Source organism: Nelumbo nucifera, chromosome 3 (genome assembly GCF_055504915.1).
Source record: "Nelumbo nucifera cultivar China Antique chromosome 3, China Antique-T2T, whole genome shotgun sequence".
NCBI classification, from domain to species: domain Eukaryota; kingdom Viridiplantae; phylum Streptophyta; class Magnoliopsida; order Proteales; family Nelumbonaceae; genus Nelumbo; species Nelumbo nucifera.
Genome location: NC_142651.1, coordinates 39,426,005 through 39,448,332, shown reverse-complemented (window position 1 = coordinate 39,448,332; position 22,328 = coordinate 39,426,005). Strand labels below are relative to the sequence as shown.

General features: G+C 38.4%; 2 protein-coding genes across 2 annotated transcripts; both read left to right on the top strand.

Annotated features, from left to right (window-relative positions):
- Positions 1-6,740: 6,740 nt before the first annotated feature.
- Positions 6,741-11,161, top strand: LOC104604035 (protein IQ-DOMAIN 21-like). The gene is made up of 5 exons (XM_010268251.3): positions 6,741-7,232; positions 7,345-7,442; positions 9,352-9,657; positions 9,770-10,207; positions 10,364-11,161. Exons 2-5 carry the CDS (start codon positions 7,368-7,370, stop codon positions 11,012-11,014), a joined length of 1,470 nt encoding a protein of 489 aa, XP_010266553.1. The 5' UTR covers positions 6,741-7,232; positions 7,345-7,367; the 3' UTR covers positions 11,015-11,161.
- Positions 11,162-20,690: 9,529 nt separating this feature from the next.
- Positions 20,691-22,140, top strand: LOC104604036 (Glutaredoxin family protein). The gene has a single exon (XM_010268252.3). It carries the CDS (start codon positions 20,812-20,814, stop codon positions 21,925-21,927), a length of 1,116 nt encoding a protein of 371 aa, XP_010266554.1. The 5' UTR covers positions 20,691-20,811; the 3' UTR covers positions 21,928-22,140.
- Positions 22,141-22,328: the final 188 nt, after the last annotated feature.

Here is a 22,328-nt window from a genome sequence, read left to right as displayed (position 1 = left end):
TTGGTAGATAATCCATAGTTCTAAAACATAATAACTCTTTCTAGGCAGATAAAAAGATATGTTTTCAATTTTTTTTGTTATTTTATATTTTTGCCAAATCTCTTAATAAAATTTCCATAAATCTACTCATAACACATAAAAAAATGATTTTCAACATATTTAATGTAGATAAACATAGATATAAATATTTTCAAGCATTCAAGGAAAAAACTCATAAGATATTATAAAAAAAGTTGAAAAAAAATACATATTTTTGTAATATTTTTCAAAACTTGAAAAAAAATATCAATTCATTTTTTTTTTTTTGCATTTTCTTGCATATCTAAGTACTCTATGAATGAGATTTGGAGTTTTAGAGTCATTTGAGGGTGAAAGAAGGCTTGTTTCAAGGGAAATAAGGCTTTTTTCCCTATTTTATTTATTTATATTTTTGTTTTTCACTCATATCTTTTTCGAAGTGTATCGGTCGATACACTATCGATACGCCCAATTCACCCCCCGATACACCTATGATACGGCTCGATACAAGTCCGATATGGTGGAAAAAAAGACAATACCATCAATTTTCCACTATATCTTATATTGAAATTTGAAAAATACCATACAATATGCCTGTATCAAGTGTATCATGTCAAAATTTGAAACCTTTCATGTTGAAGACAAATGGGTATGGGGGGCAAACAAGAGTGGCCATGTCAGAAATAAGTCTGTATGAATTTCTTTTTAATGAGAAGTATGGGGTTTCAAACCTTTTTTTCCTATCAAAGTATGGAGGTTACCTTCTTACCGAGTGTAGCATTTTATTTTAGGGTAAAATACAAAAATCTCCCCTAAAGTTTCTGACAATCATAAAAACTTCCCCTTTAGTTTCACTTAAACAAAAATCTTCCCTGTATTTTTAAAGAAATCATCAAAAACCTCCCTTCCGTTATTGACCAGACAGAAAACATTAGATCGATGCATCAATATTTTTCTAATATCCATTTTACCCTTTTGTAAATCTCTCTCTCTCTCTCTTCTCTACGGGCACTCTCTCTATGGCTTCCCATCGTTTTAGGGTTTCATTAACCCTCTACTGTTGCTGCTGCTGAAACAACCGAATGATTGTAGCATTGAAGCAGAAACAGAGGACCAGTCAATAGTCTTAAGTCAGGATTTTCAAATACCTGAATTGGTAGCTCCTAAAAATGGCTCTGGCAATCTTTTCCCTTTTTCAAAATAGAAATTCCCCTTCATGAGTGTATCCCTATTCCCATTCGCTCCTCCCCTCTCTCCATTATAACTTTCTGATTGAGATTTCAAAAATCAAAACATAGAATCCTCTTGTTCTCCCTCGAAATTAAAAATGATAAACATAAAAAACACAACCTCAATTTCTCCACCAAAAAGATGCCAAAAAGCATCCACTACCAACCATTACATCTCTCTCTCCCTCCCTCCTAGTTTCATCATCTCTCATGCTTTCTCGTTTTCCCGGATAGCAGCAATGGATGTCATCTCTCTCTGTGAATAAAACAACAAAGAGAACATCCCTTAGTTTTTTTCCAATCAGACTAGCCCAATTCATGCAATCAATCCCGTTTTCACCAATAAAATTGAGGAGGATCAAAAGGCCTCTTGAGAACATTACCCATTACATCTATCCATCAGTTTGATGCGGCTCAGTTGCTAATGTTGATATTCTTTTGTAGGTAATGCCGGTGCATAAGCTTACCAAGATTCTGATGTAGGGGAAAGAAGGGATCAAAGTGTGAAGAAGCGGCATCACTTGACTCGTAGAGAGAGGATCAGTAGAGAGATAGAGAGCGAGAGGATAATTTACAAAATGTATATAAATTAATGTACAAAAGGGTAAAATGGGTATTTGAGAAATATTGATGCATGGGTCTAACGTTTTCCATTTAGATCAATAATGGAAGGGAGGTTTTTTTGTTGATTTATTTAAAATTTTAAGGGCTAAAATAAAACTAAAAAAGAGATTTTTATAATTGTCAGAAACTTGAGGGGAGGTTTTTATATTTTACCCTATATTTTATTCTGAACTGCGGTTCAACTTCATCATAGTAATATTATCCTAATTAAACCCAACATGCACGATATGTAATGAAGAACTTGAGGACCTCATCCATTTATTTACCAGTTACAATATTCGTCGAGAGATATGGAGTTAATACTCAATTCCCTTACCGACCACAGGAAATTTTCTCCAATGGATGCATGGGCTTTTCCAGGGGCGGAGATAGGGGGGGACCCATGGCCCCCTTATGGTCCAAAAATTTGCACATTCAATACATTTTTATATATAATTTGTTCCCTTTCCTCACTTTTCACTCAATGATTGGCCCATATATGATCCATGCATAAGTTTTGGCTCTCTATAAAAAAATCCTAACTCCGCCCCTGGGCTTTTCAAAAACGGAAAGGATATCTGACATCTGTTATTGGTCATACATACGGGTGATTTGGAGAGCTAGAAACGACCGGATATTTAACCAAAAACCCTTCTTATCAACAAAAAGCATGAAATCCAAAATATTTAATCTATCGAATATGCTGTTTTATGCTAACCCTTTGCCTTCAAGTGAATATTAAATTGCATCTGATATTGTTGAATTTTATAACACCTAACCCCTTGACATCCAACTTAATTCCATCTGATATTGTTGTCATGCAGCATGGCTTGGGATGGAATTGAAACCGCCTTCATCTCCTCTTTTATTCTTTCTGGAATCCAGTCATTTACGATCTCCAGAATGCCTTGGAGTTCTCATCGTATTATGTAAATTTGATAAAGGTTCTCGTGAAATGTGTATTGCGTGCCTGATGTCATATTACCTTCTTACCATAAAACGAAATTATTGTTCTGTTAGGTACAAGCTTTAAAGAGGTAGGGGGGGCAGCCCATAATCCATGCCCAAATCCCAACAAATACCTAGGTTTTTTAATGGGCTCCAAGGCCCATCAGTAGCAATGCCAGATCTCAGCCGTTGAGTGGAAGGACATTATCAATGCAGATGTCTGCTTTCTCTTGGTTCAGACATTCCTTAGCCGTTCTTATTAATATTTAATTCATATTTTTGAATACTTAACTAAACGCTACCAAGAAAGGTGCTTGCCACCCTCCATAAAAAAGACGCCAGAAACTAAAACTAAGACCCTTCTCCCTCGTAATACATCTTTGATTCTTTATTTTGTTCCAATTTCGCTTGTATGCAAGTAAAGACCACAAAATTATCTTGGATATATTTGGTAATTAAGACCTTATCCTGTTTTTTTAGTTACGTTTTATTTATTTGTTTATTTGAAAATAAGAAAACAATTAGAAAGAGACAGTCCTCTTGTTCTGGGATTCTCATTAAGGAGAATGCTGAAGTTGCTGGAATGGCCCCTTTGAATGATAAAAGGACAAGACAGAGCCCAACATACCTCATTGGAGAGTGTGAAGCAGCTTCCTTCAAGAACATCATCAATTTGGACATAGCTAGGAATTGGGACACCACCAAAATCATCAATTTGTTTTTGGAATTGCCCCCATCGGCAATAAATAAATAAATTTTATTTTATTTTCAAAGAAAAAAACAAATTGATTTTGTTTTAAAATACAATGTCTGTTTTTGAAACTAATAAAATATTAGTTTTTAAAATAAAAACAAATTGTCTAATATAAAAATTATATGATTTATGGAACATGATGTTCACTAATCAGATGAAAACATGTGTTTGAAACCTGATTCAAAGAACATATTTTCTGTTTCAGTTTTGAAAACAGAAAACACACACAACTAAAAACATTTTCTTTTTATACTTTTATTTTAAGAAACAATCTCTGTTCAAACAATGGTTTTGATTTAATTTTGAAATCGGCAACAATGAATTGAAAACAATCCACATCATGTAACGCTCCCTTAATGGGTGTTAAGTGAAATTTTGTTGTTTCAAAATAAAACCTGCAACGTAAGTCGTTAATTTTTGATAGAGAAAAACCTGCAGGTTCTTGATCGATCATTGGTTAATAATCCTGCAATGGTGTTAATTTGCGGAGTAGGTAAACCCGTGCTAGGGCCATGGGCTATGGCCCACAATAAAACTCCATAGGTAATGAAAACACGGGTGGGTGTACGAAATTTGGAGATAAATGGTGGTAAGACTCACTGGTTGACCTCCAGACACTGTGTATGCTGGCGCATGTGATAACAGTAAGTGTGGTCAACTTTCTTGTTGCAAATTGCAACCGGAAAATATCTTATTCTCTTACATATTTCACCTCTTTATTGTGTCTTTAACCTTCATTATTTGCCTCAAATAATATGGAATCACCCTTTTGATATTCAAATGGGGAAATACGGCGTTTTTTTTTCCTTTCTAGGCCCCCGTTTGGTTTTTTTTTCGTGTGTGGATTATCGGTTGTTTAGAAGTTGGAAAATTTGCGTTTTTGTTTTTTCCAATTTGGTTGGGGAAGATCATTTTGCCTAAAGATTGTTTAAAAAGACGCGAGAAGCTCGATGCAAGGATATTTCAGGAAATTAGAAATGGAGCTTCTCGTCTTTTTTTTTTTATCTCATCTTTGCACGTAATATGCGCCTCTAACCAAACGATCTATGGGCTGTCAAGATCGTTATGTAAACACCCACTACGGGGCCATTTGGCAAATCTTTTTTGAAAAATTTTCTAGAAGCTATGATAGTCAAAAGACGTGTAGTGAACTTTTGCATCAAGATCTTGACAGCCTGAAGACCATTTGGTTAAGGTATGTCTTTTCATGCGTCTTTCCATGCGAAGATGGGTTGAAAAAAAAAAAAAACTAAGCTCCACTTGGAGCTTCGAGAAAGTAGCCCAAAATGGGCTTTGCATGTCTTTCCATGCGAAGACGAGTTGAAGAAAAAAAACAAAAAAACCTCTATTTGGAGCTTCCTGAAAATACCCCCAAACGAGCTTCACGTATCTTTGTGGCACAATGTCTTTCGATGGCTATATCTCTTGTGAGTCAAATGGAAAAAGGCCACAACGTGGTTTGTCGAGCTTCTAAATAACTGACAGACTATACGGAAAGACATGTAGGGGTGCTCATAGTTCGGTTAATTGAACCGTGGGCCTTTTTTTGAAACCAACCTAGTCTATTGGTTTTTGGAAAACCAATAACTGAAGTCGATCGGTTAATTATCGATTCAGTTTGTTGATTTTTTGATTTTTTTATATTTATAATATATATTATAAAAATATATAAATATATAAAAAATATTACTTGTTAAATTATAAATAATATATTATATATTATAAATATGTATATATTTATTTATAATGCATATTTAATTATTTATCAATTTATAATATATGAAAATATATATAATATACATAAATATATATAAAATATAAATAAATATGTGTATACCGGTCGGTTCGGTTAACCGTTGGTTTTCTATATTGGTTAACTGAAACGGAACTGCTACCTTTGGTTTTTAAAATACTGAACCAAAACCAAACCAACTCGTTCAATTAACCGGATTTTGGTTCGGTTTCAGTCATTTTTTTTTTCATTTCGGTTTTTCTTTCTCACCCCTAAAGATGTGCCAAACTGGGCTGCTATTAGATCTTCCAGAAGATCTTTCAAAAAAGACTTGCCACACGGTACCTAAATAAATGATCATGTAAACCCCGTTTACTTGCTGGTATTTAACCGGGGTAAGTTGAATATAATAATAAAGTGGATAACAATTTAGGCAATGTTTGGGAGTGCTTAAAAATAAGTGCTTATTTGGGTCGGGACCACACCATTAAGCACTTATTGGTGTTTGGGAATTAAGTTAGAAATAAGTGCTTATTTTAAAAATAAGGGCTTAGTTTTTATCCCAAATTTCGAGCTTTTTTTAAGTGCTTATACAATAAAATCTTATTCAATTTTTTTCATCCAAAATTCCCTAGTTGAATTTTGTAAAAATAGTTTTATAAAAAGTTCTTTTGTAAAAGTATTTTTCATAAAAGAACTTTTATTAAAATGGTTTCATAAAAGTATTTTTTATAGAAGTGCTTTCATAAAATTTAAAAGAAAATGAAAGACAAAATAGTCACAAATGCTTGTTATTAAAAAAGACCAACGTTTTAAAAAACGACCTGGAAATGGAACCGTTTTGGGCACCGGTTTCCCGGTCAATGGTCCAACCGCCTGGTTCGAATAGACGGCCTGTTCTGATAGTAAAATTAAAAAAAATAATAAAAAAATGAAAAACGGTAAAAAACTGTTGAACGGATCAACGGTTCGACCGCCTGGGTCAATGGGTTATTGACTTTTTCAACGGTTTTTGACCAGATTCTGGGTTTTGGATAAAAAAGAACCGATTGCCTAAACAGTTCCCGGGCCAAACGATCCGACCATCCGGATCAACAGCGATTCGTAAACATTGAAAAAAACTACCAAACACCCAATATGAAATAAGTAAATATTTTTAATAACCACTTCCAAACACTTATTCAATAATCACTTATTTTTAACATAATCACTCCCAAACTTGTCTTAGTCGCACAAGTAAATATTATCTTCCACCACTCTCTTTCTCCCCATAATGACTTGTAATTTACAAAGAACACTAAAATCTCACCTACCAATGGTAAGACAAATTTTACCTAAGAAAAACCAGATGATAAAAACGAACGGAGCCGTAGTATAGTGAAATTGGAAACTAGCAGTGAGGGTGGATTCAGTCCGATTTCGCTGGCAGTAGCACCAGTGGCAGGGAGCCGGATACGAGTATACGAAATACGACTAACGAGTAACGACACAAGTGAAGAGCCAACTAGAATGTAGAATGTAATTCTAAGCGGCTCCAACATTAATCGGAAGGAAAAAGCCGAGAGGTCAGAGGCTTATTTGCGTCATACGTGTCACATTATTAGATGATAGAGCCAACTGTATGTCGCTTGTGGATTGAACATTGAAGAATGGTTGAAGCGCCTCCCGTGAGAGCGATTAATAACAACGGCGATCCCGCCGCTTTGCAGTTACTAAGAGTAAGACCCCTCCTCCCCCTATACTTTCCCCTTCCCTCTTTCTCTCCCTGTCTCTCTCGCTTATGTTAGGTTCCTCCGCGCATTTCCCATGGTCTCTTATCGTCTACTCCATATGCATTCTTGGAATTCCGTTCACGAAATGCACATATATGCAAGCGAGAGAAGTTGGAAACGAATAGATCAGGAAATTTCTTTTCGGGTTTGATCATCATACTGAGATCTCTTCAAAGGTTGGTTGGTTTTATTGATTTTTCTTTTGTTTTTTTCCGAAAATTTTGAGGACATGGGTAACATTTTCTTACTTTCTTTTTGCCAATTTATGTACATCGATCTTGGGTTCAGATAAGTTTCTGCTTTTGGAAGAAATGGGGAGAAAGGGAAGGTGGTTCACGACGATGAAGAAGGTGTTCAGGTCCTCTTCTAAAGATTTGGACAAGAAGGTAATCTCAACTAATTCTCAAATGTGTTGGAAAATTTTCCATGAGGTTATGTTTCTGCAACAATCAGACCTTCCATTGAACCACTTGGATCATGGTGATATGAAAGTTATATTCTATTGTATTCATTTAAAGTAAAAAACTTGAACAATTTTCTGTTTGATCAATTAATTTCCCACCTACACCTTCCATTTCAACCCTGTTCTGCTTTTATTTGCTTTACTGGAAGTTTGTTGAGGCTACCCGCATTCGATTTATTGATTGTTGATATTAGACATGCCTGTATATATATGAGTGTATTCGCTGGAATCATGATTTGGTTTAGTCTTCAGAGTCGATCATTTATTTATATATGCATCAGCTATCTGCTATCATCATCAGGTACACCATTGATATGGACGCTTCAAATTTCCTAACTTTTGTAGATCAGGGATGGGATGGGGGGACCCTTATGGGGAGCGGGGACTCTTACTTCAATCTTCAAACCATCGTCCCCTTCCTTTGTCACACTCCTTTGCACTGGCCATTAGGTATTTTTTAATACTTAAGGCTGTCGCATATACGTTTCCCTTCCCCTGTTCCAATTCACCAACCAAAAAAACAAAAAAAAAAATACGGTGTTACATTAGTGTCATGTTTGAAATTCATTTTTTCAGACCACGCCTGCTATTTGGTTATAGATTTTTTTTCTTTTTGAAAATCTTTTTGTGAAAAGATGTGGTTTTGAGAAAATTTTGTTTTTTGGTTTTTTCTCGTTTCTTCTTACTTTTGCTAGCAACTGTATACTAATGTGTTATTGAAAACAATGTTCTAAAAACGACCCGGAACCCCTCCCCCTCGTTAGCCACCGGTTTCTGGTTCAGTGGTTTGATTGTCTGGTTCAAACAGATGGTGTGTTCTAACTTAAAAAATAAATAATTAAAATAAAAATTGTCAAAAACTATTGTTCAGATTGAATGGGTGGATGATTCGACCATTCAGGTCAAAGGGTCGTTGACCAAGTCAATGATTTCTTTTTGTGAAAGATTAGGTTAAAGGTGAAACGGAATCGATTGCCTAGACAATTGCAAGGCTGAATTGTTCAACCATCCCGGTAAATAACGGTTGGAAAACACTGATCCAAAAATACATATAGGACAGCAGCCTTGTCTTAAAGAAAAAAAAAAAGAAATATATATGAGAAAACAGCATACGAATGCAATACAACATACACTGTTTTCTCAAAAAAAGACTTCTCAGAAAACGACATAGGTTCCAAACATGGCTAAAGATGTCCTTTTCAACTCCACCAAAATTGCAATGCAAAAACATGTTAACAGCTGGAGCAGTTATATAATCAGTTACTTGGTGGGGGCGGAGAGAAGAGGATCACCGCTCCATTCACATGGACAGTTAACAGTTTTTCCTTTTTCTCCCTTCACCGCCTTCTTTTTTTTTTTCATATAAGAAGATTGCCAACATCACGGACCTTTGTCCTTCGCGCAATTGTCAAATCACAAGAAAGTGAGAAACCTACACTTAAGATAAGAGGCCCGTGATGCTGGCATCCGACTCATTAATTTGATTTTGTTGAACGCCTCACAAATCACAAGGAGACTGTTACAAGTTGACTTTTCTTCAATAGCACTATCATCAATAACATTACAATGATGATGATGATGGTTCTAATTAGCATGATGGCATGATGATGATGATGATGATTTGATCCGTCTGCAACTAATACGAGAAGAACGATGAACGATGAGACTTGAGAACTAACTGGTGGCATTTTAAGCAGTAGGGAGTAGGGACATATCATCATCATCATCATCAGAACGGATCTCGTTCAAAGAAGGTACAATGGTTACTTTCCAGTTCCAGATTACATTTACAATGGAAATATCAGAATGGGGATTTTGTTTTTTCTTTACAGAAAAGAAATGTAGACCAAAATGGGAGACATGACACCCCTCCGTTGCCGGATGTTCTTTCTTTTGAAAACTTCCCGCCGGCTGAGACTTCCGCGGACGGTACCAACGATGGCAGTACAGCTCCATCTCCCGTCGTTGAAGATAGAAATCATGCAATTGCAGTTGCTGTAGCCACTGCTGCAGCGGCCGAGGCAGCAGCTGCAGCAGCTCAAGCTGCTGCTAAAGTCGTGCGGTTGGCCGGTTACGGTCGTCACTCCAAGGAAGATAGGGCTGCCACCATCATACAGTCCCATTATAGAGGATACCTCGTAAGTAATTAATTATATATATGTTCGATACCGCTTCTAATTTCATTATGTCCAGAGACCTCTCTAATGGTGATGAGCTTGAGTGTTGTTCGATCGATTGATTGTTTTGTAGGCCCGGCGAGCTTTGCGCGCGTTGAAGGGCCTGGTGAGACTGCAGGCCCTAGTAAGGGGTCATAACGTGCGCAAACAGGCGCAGATGACCATGCGATGCATGCAATCCTTGGTGCGTGCACAAGCCAGAGTAAGAGCTCGCCGGCTCCAATTGGCGCATGAAAAGCTCCAGAAAAAGGTAGAACAACAACAACAACAAAAGCAACAACCACAACGACGACGAAGACTTGGGCTTGGTTTCCAAGAAGATGAAGAAGACGCAGACGAAGAGAAAGAAGGAAACCATGGGACAAGGAGGAGCCTGTATTCGAAAAAATTTGCAGTGGGGAGCTGGGACGGGGGACACCATAGTTTAGAGACTATCAAGGAAAACTCTCAGAAGAAACATGATGCCGTGATCAGGAAGGAGAGGGCCCTTGCTTATGCTTTTACCTACCAAGTCAGTCAGTTTAATTACTAGTTCTTTATGTTTTCGATCTGTCTTGCCTAGGTCTCTATAATATTTCTTTGGATGATTTGCATGCATCTCTAGAATTCATTTGATCCCATCCCATGTAAGATTCTATAGCATTGATTTTTGTTCTCTTCTCGGCAGAATCAGCATCAGCAGCCCTTGGAGTCAGACTCAAATGGTACCGACCCCAGCTTCTTCTCCAAGGAGGGTGAAAAGCCACAGTTGGGGTGGAACTGGCTAGAACGTTGGATGGCATCACAACCATGGAATGCTCGTCCGTTGTCGCCACTAGAGAATTCCTACGTTACTCTCACAACTACGGATGAAATGTCGGAGAAGACGGTCGAGATGGACATGGTAACACCACCCCGCTCTGATCCAGTCAAAATGGGCCGACACAGCAGGAATCCGCTGGACCCAGACAATTACACGAGTCGGCAGCAGAGACGGTCGGGGTTGGATAATGTCCCCAGTTACATGTCCACGACGCAGTCCTCTAAAGCCAAGGTACGAAGTCAAGCTTCAGCCAACAAACAACAGCACATCCCCACTGCGGTGCCGTGGAATTCATCAACAAGGAGAGTAACAGTTGCTAGGTCGCCCTGCGATTCGTTGAGTTCGGGTGGTGGAACTGCTGTCTATCAAGCGCCATGGAGTCCAAGCCCAAAGGGCAATGCTGCCTGCATGCTCACCAGGAGATATGGAGGTTATAGTCCAGATTCGAGTGGTTGTGATGAACAGACATTGCCATTGCCTTTCACGAGCCATGGCCGGAGGCGTGACTCGAGATGATGCTTTTGGCTAGTTGGATGCACCCAAATATTGATGAGTGCTTGATATTTGCAAATGCATGCATTACCTTACGGTTATGCCATATTGACATCCACCTCAATGATGTATCGATCGATCGATCTAAAAGAATTATATTGATTCGAGTTAGCATCGTTGTGCTCGTAAAAATTGTGTGTAGTGTAGACCGCATGCATCCTTCCCAGCTCCCCGGGATGGAGGTCTAAGTTAACCAGGACTTCTGCCTTGGCACCCATGAGTGTACGAGTGTACGAGTGTTCAATCTGTAAACATTCCTGCTTACTTGTATCTAGACCTGTATCTAGACCTGTTCATGGGCCGGATAGTCTCATCTAAGTCGGGCTTGGACAGGATTTCAGGCCTATGGGCCTGGGCTTAAAATATTGGGCCTGACTTTTTTTGGGCTGGGCTTGGGCTTTCTCAAAAAGTCTGGCCTGAACCCGAACCCAATTTGATATATAATGTATTATAATAAAGATATATTTTATATAATAAAAAAGCATATATATAATGGGAAAATCTATGATGCTGAAAATATATGATATGGGAAGAGTTTTGACCAATAAAAACCCACCCATGAATTTTGATAAATAACACCTGATTGGTTACCACTTTTCCATATCATAGTCAAACCCTATATATAATATATTTTTCTTTAATTTTCTTCTCTTTTTTAAGTAATAACCTTTCATTATATTTTTTTTAGGTTTTGAGGTCTTTTAATATAAATAAATTAGTTTTTAATTAAACTAAAAAGGAAAAAAATATATTTTTTCCAAATATTTGGTCGGGCTCAAGCTTGAGCCTGAATATATTTTGTTAATGTAAAGCCCGACCCAGCCCATGAACAGGTCTACTTGTTTCCATTGCCCCTTCTTAGGCTGAGAAAATATACAAATTGAGAGAAAAATGGGTTCATTCTGTCACAAATTTAGCCAATCAGAAATTTATTCTTAGATATGTGTTTGGTTGCGGAGCAAATCTTGACCGGGTGCAAAATTTTGTATCTGGTCCGTTTTTTCTTTCATTTGTTCGTAATCATGCTATGCATTTTTACCAGATACCAAATTTGTGTATGTGTTTTTTGTCTCGTTTGCATTTGTTGGTTGTGCAAACTTTGCATCATGCTAAATTTACACCACCTTCCTCCTAGCTACCATAATTCTTTCTCATATAAATTGGGAACAATGCCATCTTACATCCTACCTTCTTATTGAGACAAATAACCCTCCTACCTCACTCGATTTGATGATCGCAAAAAAGTTCTCACACCCACCTCACAGCACATTACAGCCACATATTGATCAGGAATATTTGTCATACTTGTATGTTGTTATTCATGGGGAGATGTTCCCAATGTGAGGAGTCTCACTTGAGGGTGGGTCCCATGTTTATGGAATATTGGCATATTCAATCATAATTGTGTACCTAGGGCTGCATTTGGAAAAGATTACAAATGCAAATATGCAGACCACAAAACCTCATACTTTATCTTATTTTGTATATATTTGCACTGTACATATGTGTATTTGTACTCCTTCCAAATTGAGCCTAGAGTGTTATATACAATGTTGCCAATAGCAGATTCCATGCACTTCATTTTACGTCATATTTTACTTCTTACAAAAGAAATATGGCGAAATCAGATGTGAAGTTAATATATACTCGAATCTTTTATGGGTCCATGAATTTGCACCAGTTAAGGTAAAATTTATATTGTAGCCAAACACAACCTTTAGGGAGCATTTTCTTTTCGACTCCAAATCTCATGCACTCAGAATGGTGTGTGCCGAGGTGTCACGAGGGTAATCGTTGGGGCCCGTGCGGCACTCGAAAGGGGTGAATAAGCCTACGCAACAAAGCAAACACACACAAAGAGGCAACAAGATGGCACACGAATTAGCAAAAGGCTATTTGTATTGCATTAATCAATAGTAAGCACAAGCACACAATACAGTGTTGAGGGGATCTTGTGCTTAACCTTTACACGCTTTTGTGTTCACTCGACTACCTACCTCCCCTCAAAGAGTACGTTAAACTTTTGGGGGAGATACAATAAGAAACATAAAAAATGTGAAAAATCATACTACAGTATTACAATAATGCCATTGGCAATCCCCCATACAAAAGTACATGCATAACCTAGCCATGACACACACTTGGACACTGGAGTGGCGACTATAGGCACGATGGATGGCACTTGATGGCGCGGCGAAGAGAACACTTGTTACAGTCTCCCCCACTCAATTCAATCTTCGTCCTCGAAGACTAGCTTCTGCTTGAGGCTTGAACTTGTTGGTGAAGTAAGGTTCTTCGATTGCTCCACAAACTGGGTTTCTTTCAAGGCCCGGATAGGAGATTGGGTAGATGGCTAGTGGATGCCCTTGATGGTGGGAAAACCTATGGCTAGCAACTAAATTAAGTCCCTGCCTGGCTGCATCAATGTAGGATTTTGGATGTTCCCCAATGGTGGTAGGAAAATTGGTGGCCAAGGATAGGTGAAAATGATATTTTGGATTGTTAGGGTGTTGGTTCCCATGCATTTTTCCCCAAGGGTGACTCACAGGGATACTACGGGATTTAGCTTGAGGGATGATGTGAATGTGGTCCCTAAATGGCTTGGGTGGCACTCGCTCTCCCTAGTGGTTGTGGTAGTAGATGTGGGCAAAGTTTGACACGGCCTTGGGTCTTCTGTTGGGCCCATCAATTGTGGGTATGTGTGGCTTCTGCTGCAAAGGTGGCTTCTGCTGCTGTTGCTGTGGCGGCATTAGCGCTGACGCTGGTGCTAACTTCTTCCTGGAGTTGCTACGATCACTTCTGGTTGCACTGGTGGTGGTTGTTGATCTCTCTGTCATCAATGGTTGAGGGTGGTGTTGGAGTTCCAAGGCTGAGACTTGCACCTTTTTGGTGTTGGTTGTGGCGATCATGTTGACCATGCAAGGTGACTGCTCGTCCAAGATCACCAGGGTGTCAAGGTGAGGCGCTGGTGCTGCTTTTGCCTGTATCATGAAATCCATTCCAAGGACAACATCAAAATCATCTATGTGGACGACGAAGAGGTCAATCTCTCCATCCTAGGTGCCGAGTTGTAGTCTTACTCGGCGAGGCATGCCTTCAGTAGGTTTGGCACCTGTGTTAACTGCTTTGAGCCAGCCAGGCTCTTTGGAAACGGCCAAATTAAGTCTCTTGGCCTCGGCAATGGATATGAAGTTGTGAGTGGCCCTCGTATCAACTAGGGCCCTGGTTGGCCACCTGCCATTGGTTACATCAACATACCTCAGTCCTCTCTTGACTGAGGAGGGCTGTTTGGAGGCAGCCCCTTTCTTCATCATGGCATTGAAAAGTTAGAGGGTGCCCACTCGTGGCGCATGGGTACTCCATTCCCCCTCACTCTGCTCATCATGACTTAGCTTGGCAATGAGGGCATTCAACTTTGCTCGCTTTGGACAATTCCTTGTCAAGTGCTCCTCTCCACAAATGTAGCAAGTGGGAAGACGGCTGGGTCTCCCTTGATATTTGTTGTTGTAGTAGCTTTGACTTCCTTGTGGCTGCTTCCCTTTGTGGTGCTCGACTGGTTTGTGGTTGAAGGGTGGATTCTCCTTCGAGGGACTTGGTTGTCTATCTCCCCCACTTGAATGTGTGGTATGCGGGCTTGCTGGTCTGTTTCGTTCTTCATCCGATAGTCTCCGTTCACTAAGTTGTTCAACCATGACCATGGCGGAGGCGAGGTCCTGAACATTGTGTTGTTGGAGCTCGAGCTCGACCCAAGGCTTTAGGCCATCCATGAAGTTGAACAATAAGTCCTTGTCTGACATATCAGTGACTTCTAATGTGAGGGCTGAAAACTCGTTTACATAGTCATGGAGGGAGTCACTATGCTTGAGAGTCTTCACCTTGCGACGAGCGAGGTACTCCACGTTCTCTGGGTAGAACTGTCTCTTCAGCTCTCGTTTAAAGTTAGCCCAGGTACGAATGACACATGTACCCCATTCTATATCAATACACCTTCTGCGCCACTACAACATAGCGACATCAGTCAAATACATAGTAGCAGTACGCACCTGAGTCATTTCATCAGTCACATTGGTGGTGGTAAGGTACTGCTTCATTTGCCACATGAAGTTGTCAAGCTCTCGTGCATTGCGGGTACCCGAATAGGAGTTGGCTCCCTAATCTTGATGTGGGAGGGAGTATGTGCAAATGAAGTGTTGGCTGGATTAGCAACGACCCTCTTCAGGATTGCACATTCGGCTTTGAGTTCCTCTAGTTGAGCTTGGATGTCGGAGGAGGAGGCACATGTGGCGGACTTCATTGAGGCCCACTCCGCTCTCATTTCATCTAGTTGGGCCTGGACGACCATTGATGTGGAGGTGTTTCTTCTCCAGGTTGCCCACTTTTTCTTCATCTCATCGAGTTGGGCTTGGACATTGTCAAGCCTATCTTGGACCTGCGAGTTGGAGGAGCTTGCTTCTTGTTGGCACGCAGTGCTGCAAATTTCCTTGAGCGTGCCATTGATTATGTCACGGACCTCATCCACGACTCCACTCAAGCGCCCTTCAATCTCGACCAGTGTACTATCCATGGCTTCCATGTTTCGATGCAGCTCGTCTATCGAGTCTCGCATCTCACCTACGGTGGCTTCGCAACACAGCATGCGCAACTCAACGGCCGCATGCCTGTTGAAAGATTTCTCACGTTTGCTGGGCTTCGGTGCCTTGTCCTTGCCGATGTCATCGGCGGGCGCATCGTCGGCCTCATGGACTGTGGAGAGTCCATGCTCGATCTCCTCCACGATGTCCCTGTTGTGCTTCATGCTGTCACTCGCGTCGCAGGTCGAATGACTTATAAGGAGCTCCTGCTCTGATACCAATTGTCACGGGGGTAATCGTTGGGGCCCCGTGCGGCACTCGAAAGGGGCGTGTAAGCCTACGCAACAAATCAAACACACACAAAAAGGAAACAAGATGGCACACGAATTAGCAAAAGGCTATTTGTATTGCATTAATCAATGGTAAGCACAAGCACACAGTACAGTGTCGAGGGGATCTCGTGCTTAACCTTTACATGCTTATGAACTCACTTGACTACCTACCTCCCCTCACAGAGTACGTTAAGCTTTTGGGGGAGTGACAATAAGAAATATCAAAAAGGTGAAAAATCATAGTATAATATTACAATAGTGCCATTAGCAATCCCTCATACAAAAGTATATGCATAACCCACCCATGACACACATTTGGACACTGGAGTGGTGGCTGTAGGCACGATGGATGGCACTTGATGGCATGGCGAAGAGAACCCTGGTTACAGAGGTGCACTTCCATTCATTTGATGACACGTTAGTTAGGTATGAGGGTCCTCATAACACTCTCCATTAATGTCTTATTTTTTATATTTTTAAATAAAAAACATAGAAAATTAAATAAATAATATAATTTGGATTATCCAATCCATGGGAAAAAACCATCTATGTGAAAAATAAGCAAAGAGAACTTAAGATCAGGAAGTATTTTGTAACAAGGAGTTCAATTGAAGTAGGATTTGCATAAGAAAAAACCATTTGTGTGAAAAATAAGCAAAGATGACTTAAGATTAGAAATATTTTGAAATAGGGAGTTCTATTGAAAAATTATTTGCACAAGAAAAACATGATTCTTTTGCAAATTAGAAAAAAAAAAAAAAACGATTCTTCTTCTTCTTCTCACTTGGAGACCCAATGCCAACAAGGTAAAGCTACATCGAGTGTTGCCAATAACATGAGATTTCAACAAGAAATCTCAAACCATTGTTCAATAATATCAACTTAAGTTAGATCTCAAACCATTATTAGAGAAACAACAGCTTTCTATTTCAGTTGTTCCACTAAAAAACACCCGTAACTCGTAAAAAATTAGCTTTAAACAACGTGAGACTTGTAGCCTTAGCTAAAGGTTGAAGACAAAAAGACAAATCTATTTGCAGATGACTCCCGCTTCTGATTGAAGATTTGAGAAGAAAAACCAATTTTCTTTGTAAAATGTCTGTTCTGAAGTTGCAATCTTTAATGGCTTCCACCCTAGCTGAAGCTTGAAGAAGAAAGAAAGATCTACCATCGTTGGTGGCATCCATCCAATTGTAGGGTTTGGTTGTGTTTCTTTCTCTCCTTTGAGTCCAAAAGACTCGATATGAGTTTCCTTCTAATGTAACAGAAAACTTGCCGTTTAATTTTCCCGCACATGTAAATCGGGTGCCCATGCAAACTATGTGATGTATTTGCTTATGATTGGAAGTGCATCCCAACATGCATCATTCCGAGTGTAGTAGATCTGGGCTCTTTCTTTTCTATAAATTACTTAGGTGGCGTTTGATTGCACTTTTCAGACGTCTGAATCTGAAAATGTTGTTTTTCAGACGCCACCTTTGTTTGGTGTTACATTTGAAATAGTGTTTGAAAACTTTTTTCAAATCTAAAATTTTTAGACTGAGGCCAATCAATTAACGCGTTTAGGTGCATTTAAGACATGGCCAAAAGTCAAAAGTACCCCTCCCCATTCTCTCTCTCTCTCTCTCTTCGTCCTGTCTTCTCGCCACTGTCGCTGCAACTTGCAACGGCGGCTCTCTCTCTCTCTCTCCCCTTGTCCTCTCTCTCTCTTGTCTTCCCACCACTGCGACTGCCACTACAACTTGCAGCGGTGGCTCTCTTTCTCTCTCCCCTGTCTTTCCACCACCGCCACCGCTGCTACAAGTGGTTTGGTGAATAATAATAATATTTTTATTAATTATTAATTATAAATTATTTTAATTAATTATAAATTATTTTAATATTTTTTATTAGATTTACTTGTGTTATTTATTAATTATTAATTAATTTTATTAACTAGTAATTTTTAATTATTTCATTAATTTTTAAAAAATAGTTTAATTTTTATTTGTGTAAATTATTAATTATTTTAATATTTTTATACACTAATTATTTTTTAATTTTAACCATTTCATTTATTAATTAGTAATTATTAATTTGTTATTTTTTATTTGTATTGTTTCAATATTATTTTGAGGTTGAAAATTATTTTTTATGAGATAATGCAAATTGAATTCAACATTTCCAAATAGTATGTTTTAGGTGCAAAATAGTAAAATCAGTAAATCTTAGATGGTAAAGGGTTGAACCAATAGAAACTAACTTATACATTCATATCCTCTAAAAAGTAGAAAAACATCTTTACCTCTTTTCAGACTTCAGAAACTTTTAATATCTTTTTAACTTTTCAGATTTATCAAGCGCCACCTTAAAATCAATCCGATTTTTAGATGGGCCATTTGGAGTTTACATTGGCACCTCAACGTGCATTAGGAACATCTTCCATATTTGTCATTGGGAGGTGTTTCCAATAAATGGGTGGATGTGTCGTGGGGCGCCCATTCCGCCATTTTCCACTAATCAATGATTGTTCATTAGAATTGAAGAGGTTGGTTTTGATTGGTTTGACAAACTTGGGAGATGAGGTTTCACAAGGTTGATTTTGTTTTAGAAAACAAAAACAACTACAACATCAACAAAGTTGTATTATTTTCACTGATTCAGCTGTTATTTTTATTTAAGCTTGGTTTGGAAGGAGTACAAATACAAATATGTAGAGTGCAAACACATTCAAAATAATACAAAATACAAGGGTTGAACGCCAAGCAACCTGTGCAAAGTGCATTAAAAGTCTAAAACTTAAAAACTGTAATAATTAAGCTATTAAAGTATTTATATCTATATATTAAAATGGAATTTTCTAAAGCATTTCATTTTTTTCTAGTTTTTTTTCAAAGGCACCTATCTTTTTCCTGGTATTTTTGAATTTTCTAATTTTAAAATTGAACAAAATAACACAAGTGACCTATTACCTTTAATAATTCTAACACCCCTCATTAATACACTATTAACTCTCTCTCTCTCTCCCCCCATTAATTCTTATAATAATCTCTCTTCATTAATTATGCCATTAACTCTCTCCTTCAATAACTAATGCCACTAATTCTCTCTCTCTCATTTCCACTACTCCATAAATTGCATAAAATACATTAACTTTATTTGTGTGTGTGTATATATATTTGCATTAAACTGTAATTATTAATAAAGATTAATTATTTTGAAATTAAGATATTCAATGATATATTATTGTGCCAAATATCTACTTCTATTTAAAATTATAATCCATTTATATTCCATTTAAAAATAATAATAATTAATTAACCATAACAAAAATAATTTAGTAATTAATTATTGCTATTGATAAAATTATTTTATTAATATAATAAAAATAATTTTATTAATAAAAGGAATAAGATAAGTTAAAATCCAATATCAGTTTTAAATTAATACAAAATTATCAAACAATTATTAGTTTTATAATTAAACTTTATTAATTTAAAACCAACTTAAGTTCCACTAAAAAATTAAAAAAAAATTATAGTTAATTAAATTTCATAAGTAATTTAAATTTAATAAAAACTTAATACAATTAAATAAATTTGATTTTTATTAATTTGAAAATTTTAATAAAAACTAATTTTAAATATGGTTTAATTATTTAAGTTCAATTTAAATTCCATTTAAAAATAAGAAAAATTATAAAAGCCTCCTTGGGTTTTCTAACAATCCTATGAATCACTTTTGACCTTAACAATTCTTGGGTTTTGAAAAAAGGTGTAGATACCTTCATTTTGTTAGCATTTCAAATTTAAAAAAAAAAAAGAGTAAGGAGAATTATTCTTTGAATGTTGTCAGGCAAAATAAATTAGTGAAGGATAAAGTTGAAACTTTAAATTATGTATGATAATGCATTAACTATACTAAGGATATTTTGATAATTTCAATGTTATTGTTACCGAAAAGCCAAGGGAAAGGAGGTATTCACACTTTTTTCCTCAAAACTATTGGGGAGGCCTTTGTTGGGGTCAAAATGGAAAGGAAATTTATAGAATTGTTATAATAGGACTTTTTTTTTATAATTTTATCTAAAAATAATACAACAATAATAACAAACCAATAAAATTTAATGAGAAATCTTTTTAAAAAAAAAAGTAAAAGTTAGCATTAAGATAAATATATATATATATATATATATATATATAAATTTATATAGAGAAAAGGAAATTGGCCCTCTCACTAAAAGCAACTAGATTATGATTAAATAAAATAGACATAACCCAAAAATATAACACTTGAATTGAACTTAAATGAATAAATTGAAAATGTCATAGCCATCCATCTTCAATTTTACTTCTAAATAAAGCCCCATGCATCGCACGCGTGCTGAATAGCTTTTTTTTTATTTATTTTTGATTAAAAGGTCCCCACTAGTATTCAATTATTCCCTGATTTGCCATAAAACAGCTTGTGGTGGAGCTGCGCACAATGAAATTGGAATCTATCCATGATCAATGGTTGTTTTCAACATTTTAGCGAGCATGACTGCATGACTGCATGACAACTGCTTGTTTGTTTTGTGGTCCCGCTTTAAAAGGCTTGCCTCCATACGCTCACCATTCATCACTCCATTTGACACGTGGCATTTCCGGATCATTCGTTTCGAATGTAGCCAAATTTCCGAGTGGAGCGTGCAGATCGAACCACGTGGTCATCAAAGCAACACCACACAATAAGTTGAGGCTTACAGGAAAACCTTACCTTCACAAATCTCAATAAGATCAACATAACGGCGAAACCACATCTCTCGTGCGGATTCTGCGAGATTGCAATCTTCTTCTTCGTAGGGCACAGTTTTCACTCAAGCTACGAGAGAGGAAGGATGGGGTGCACCTCCTCGAAGCGAATTGAGGCTGATGTCTACCGGCCGGCACCCACGAGCTTCGCTCTCTTCGATATCAACGCCATCGAAGAGCCCTGGCTAATCACCGGTGATAAACAGCAGCAGCAACCGCAAGAGAAGACCGGCACGCACGTCCCAGCGTCCATACTGGAGAAGCTCGACAAGTTCGAACTCGCCTCTAATGGCCCTCACTCATGGTCTGAAGTAAGCAAGGCTTTGGAAGACCTCAAGCCCACCCTCGACCCTCAAAAGCCTCTCGCAACCAAAGCTGATCATGACGTCGTGTCCCCCAAGGCCAAGGTGGAAGACAGCACCCGAGCCTCGAAACCTCCCCCACGCAAGAGCCAATCCTTTCACACGGTGGAAGAACTCGACCCTAAGGCTAAGCTACCATCCAAACCAACTCAGTTAAAGAAAACCGAGTCGATGGCCGAATTGCAGAGAACCGAGTTCTCGAACGCGGAGTCACGACCCGCTTCAAAACCAGCTGTCGATTCTGCCGGGTTTAGGCCACTAAGGGAGAACGCATTCATCGTACGGGACAGGATGGAGAGGGAAAGGGAGGGGAGGACTTCAGGAGGTGTCGATGGGAGCGCGAGGTCTAGGTGGGACCCACTGAGTGAGTACCCGGAGAAGTGCCCGCCTGGTGGAGCTGACTCGGCGGTTCTCTACACGACCACGCTGGGTGGGGTTCGCCGCACGTTTGAGGACTGTAACCGTGCAAGGTCAGTGCTGGAAGCGCAGCAAGTGGACATCGATGAGCGGGACGTGTCGCTGCATGGCGAGTTCCTGAACGAGTTGAAGGAATTAGTGGGAGAAGAATGCAGCGTGCCGAGACTGTTTGTGAAGGGAAGATACATCGGAGGGATAGACAAAGTGGTGGAGCTGAACGAATCAGGTCGACTGGGGAAGTTGTTGAAGTGGGCGGGGATCGTTAGAGGAGTGGGGAGGCGAGCGTGTGAGGGGTGCGGGGGAGCAAGGTTTGTGCCGTGTTTGGAGTGCGGAGGTAGTTGTAAGGTATTGATAGAGGATAAGAAAGAGAGGTGCAGTAAGTGCAACGAGAACGGATTGGTTCAGTGTCCTCTTTGTCATTGATCGGCCCGAACTTGACTTCTTCGTGGGTCGTGGTTGAATTCATGTTTGATACAGATATTCCATGTAAAAAAACAAATAGATATACGAGTTACGAGATCAGGTAAGCATATATGTGTATATATTAAGGATCATTTGCTGTGATAATTTTTATTTGCACCGGTGTAAATGTAAATATAAATAAATGTATGGGAGTGCAAATAGGTTGAGTGTGAATTCTGGTCTGCTTTTATATAAGAAAAATGGAAATAGGAGGAAGACTATTTGAGGAAAGAGGTAAGTGGTATAAGTTTTATATCAGTTCTTGGGATGTAAAATTTATACTGCCAATTTTATATCAGGTAGGAATGCAAATATGTTAAAATGAACAGAGTGAACGGCTGGAAAATGTGAGTACCGCAGGA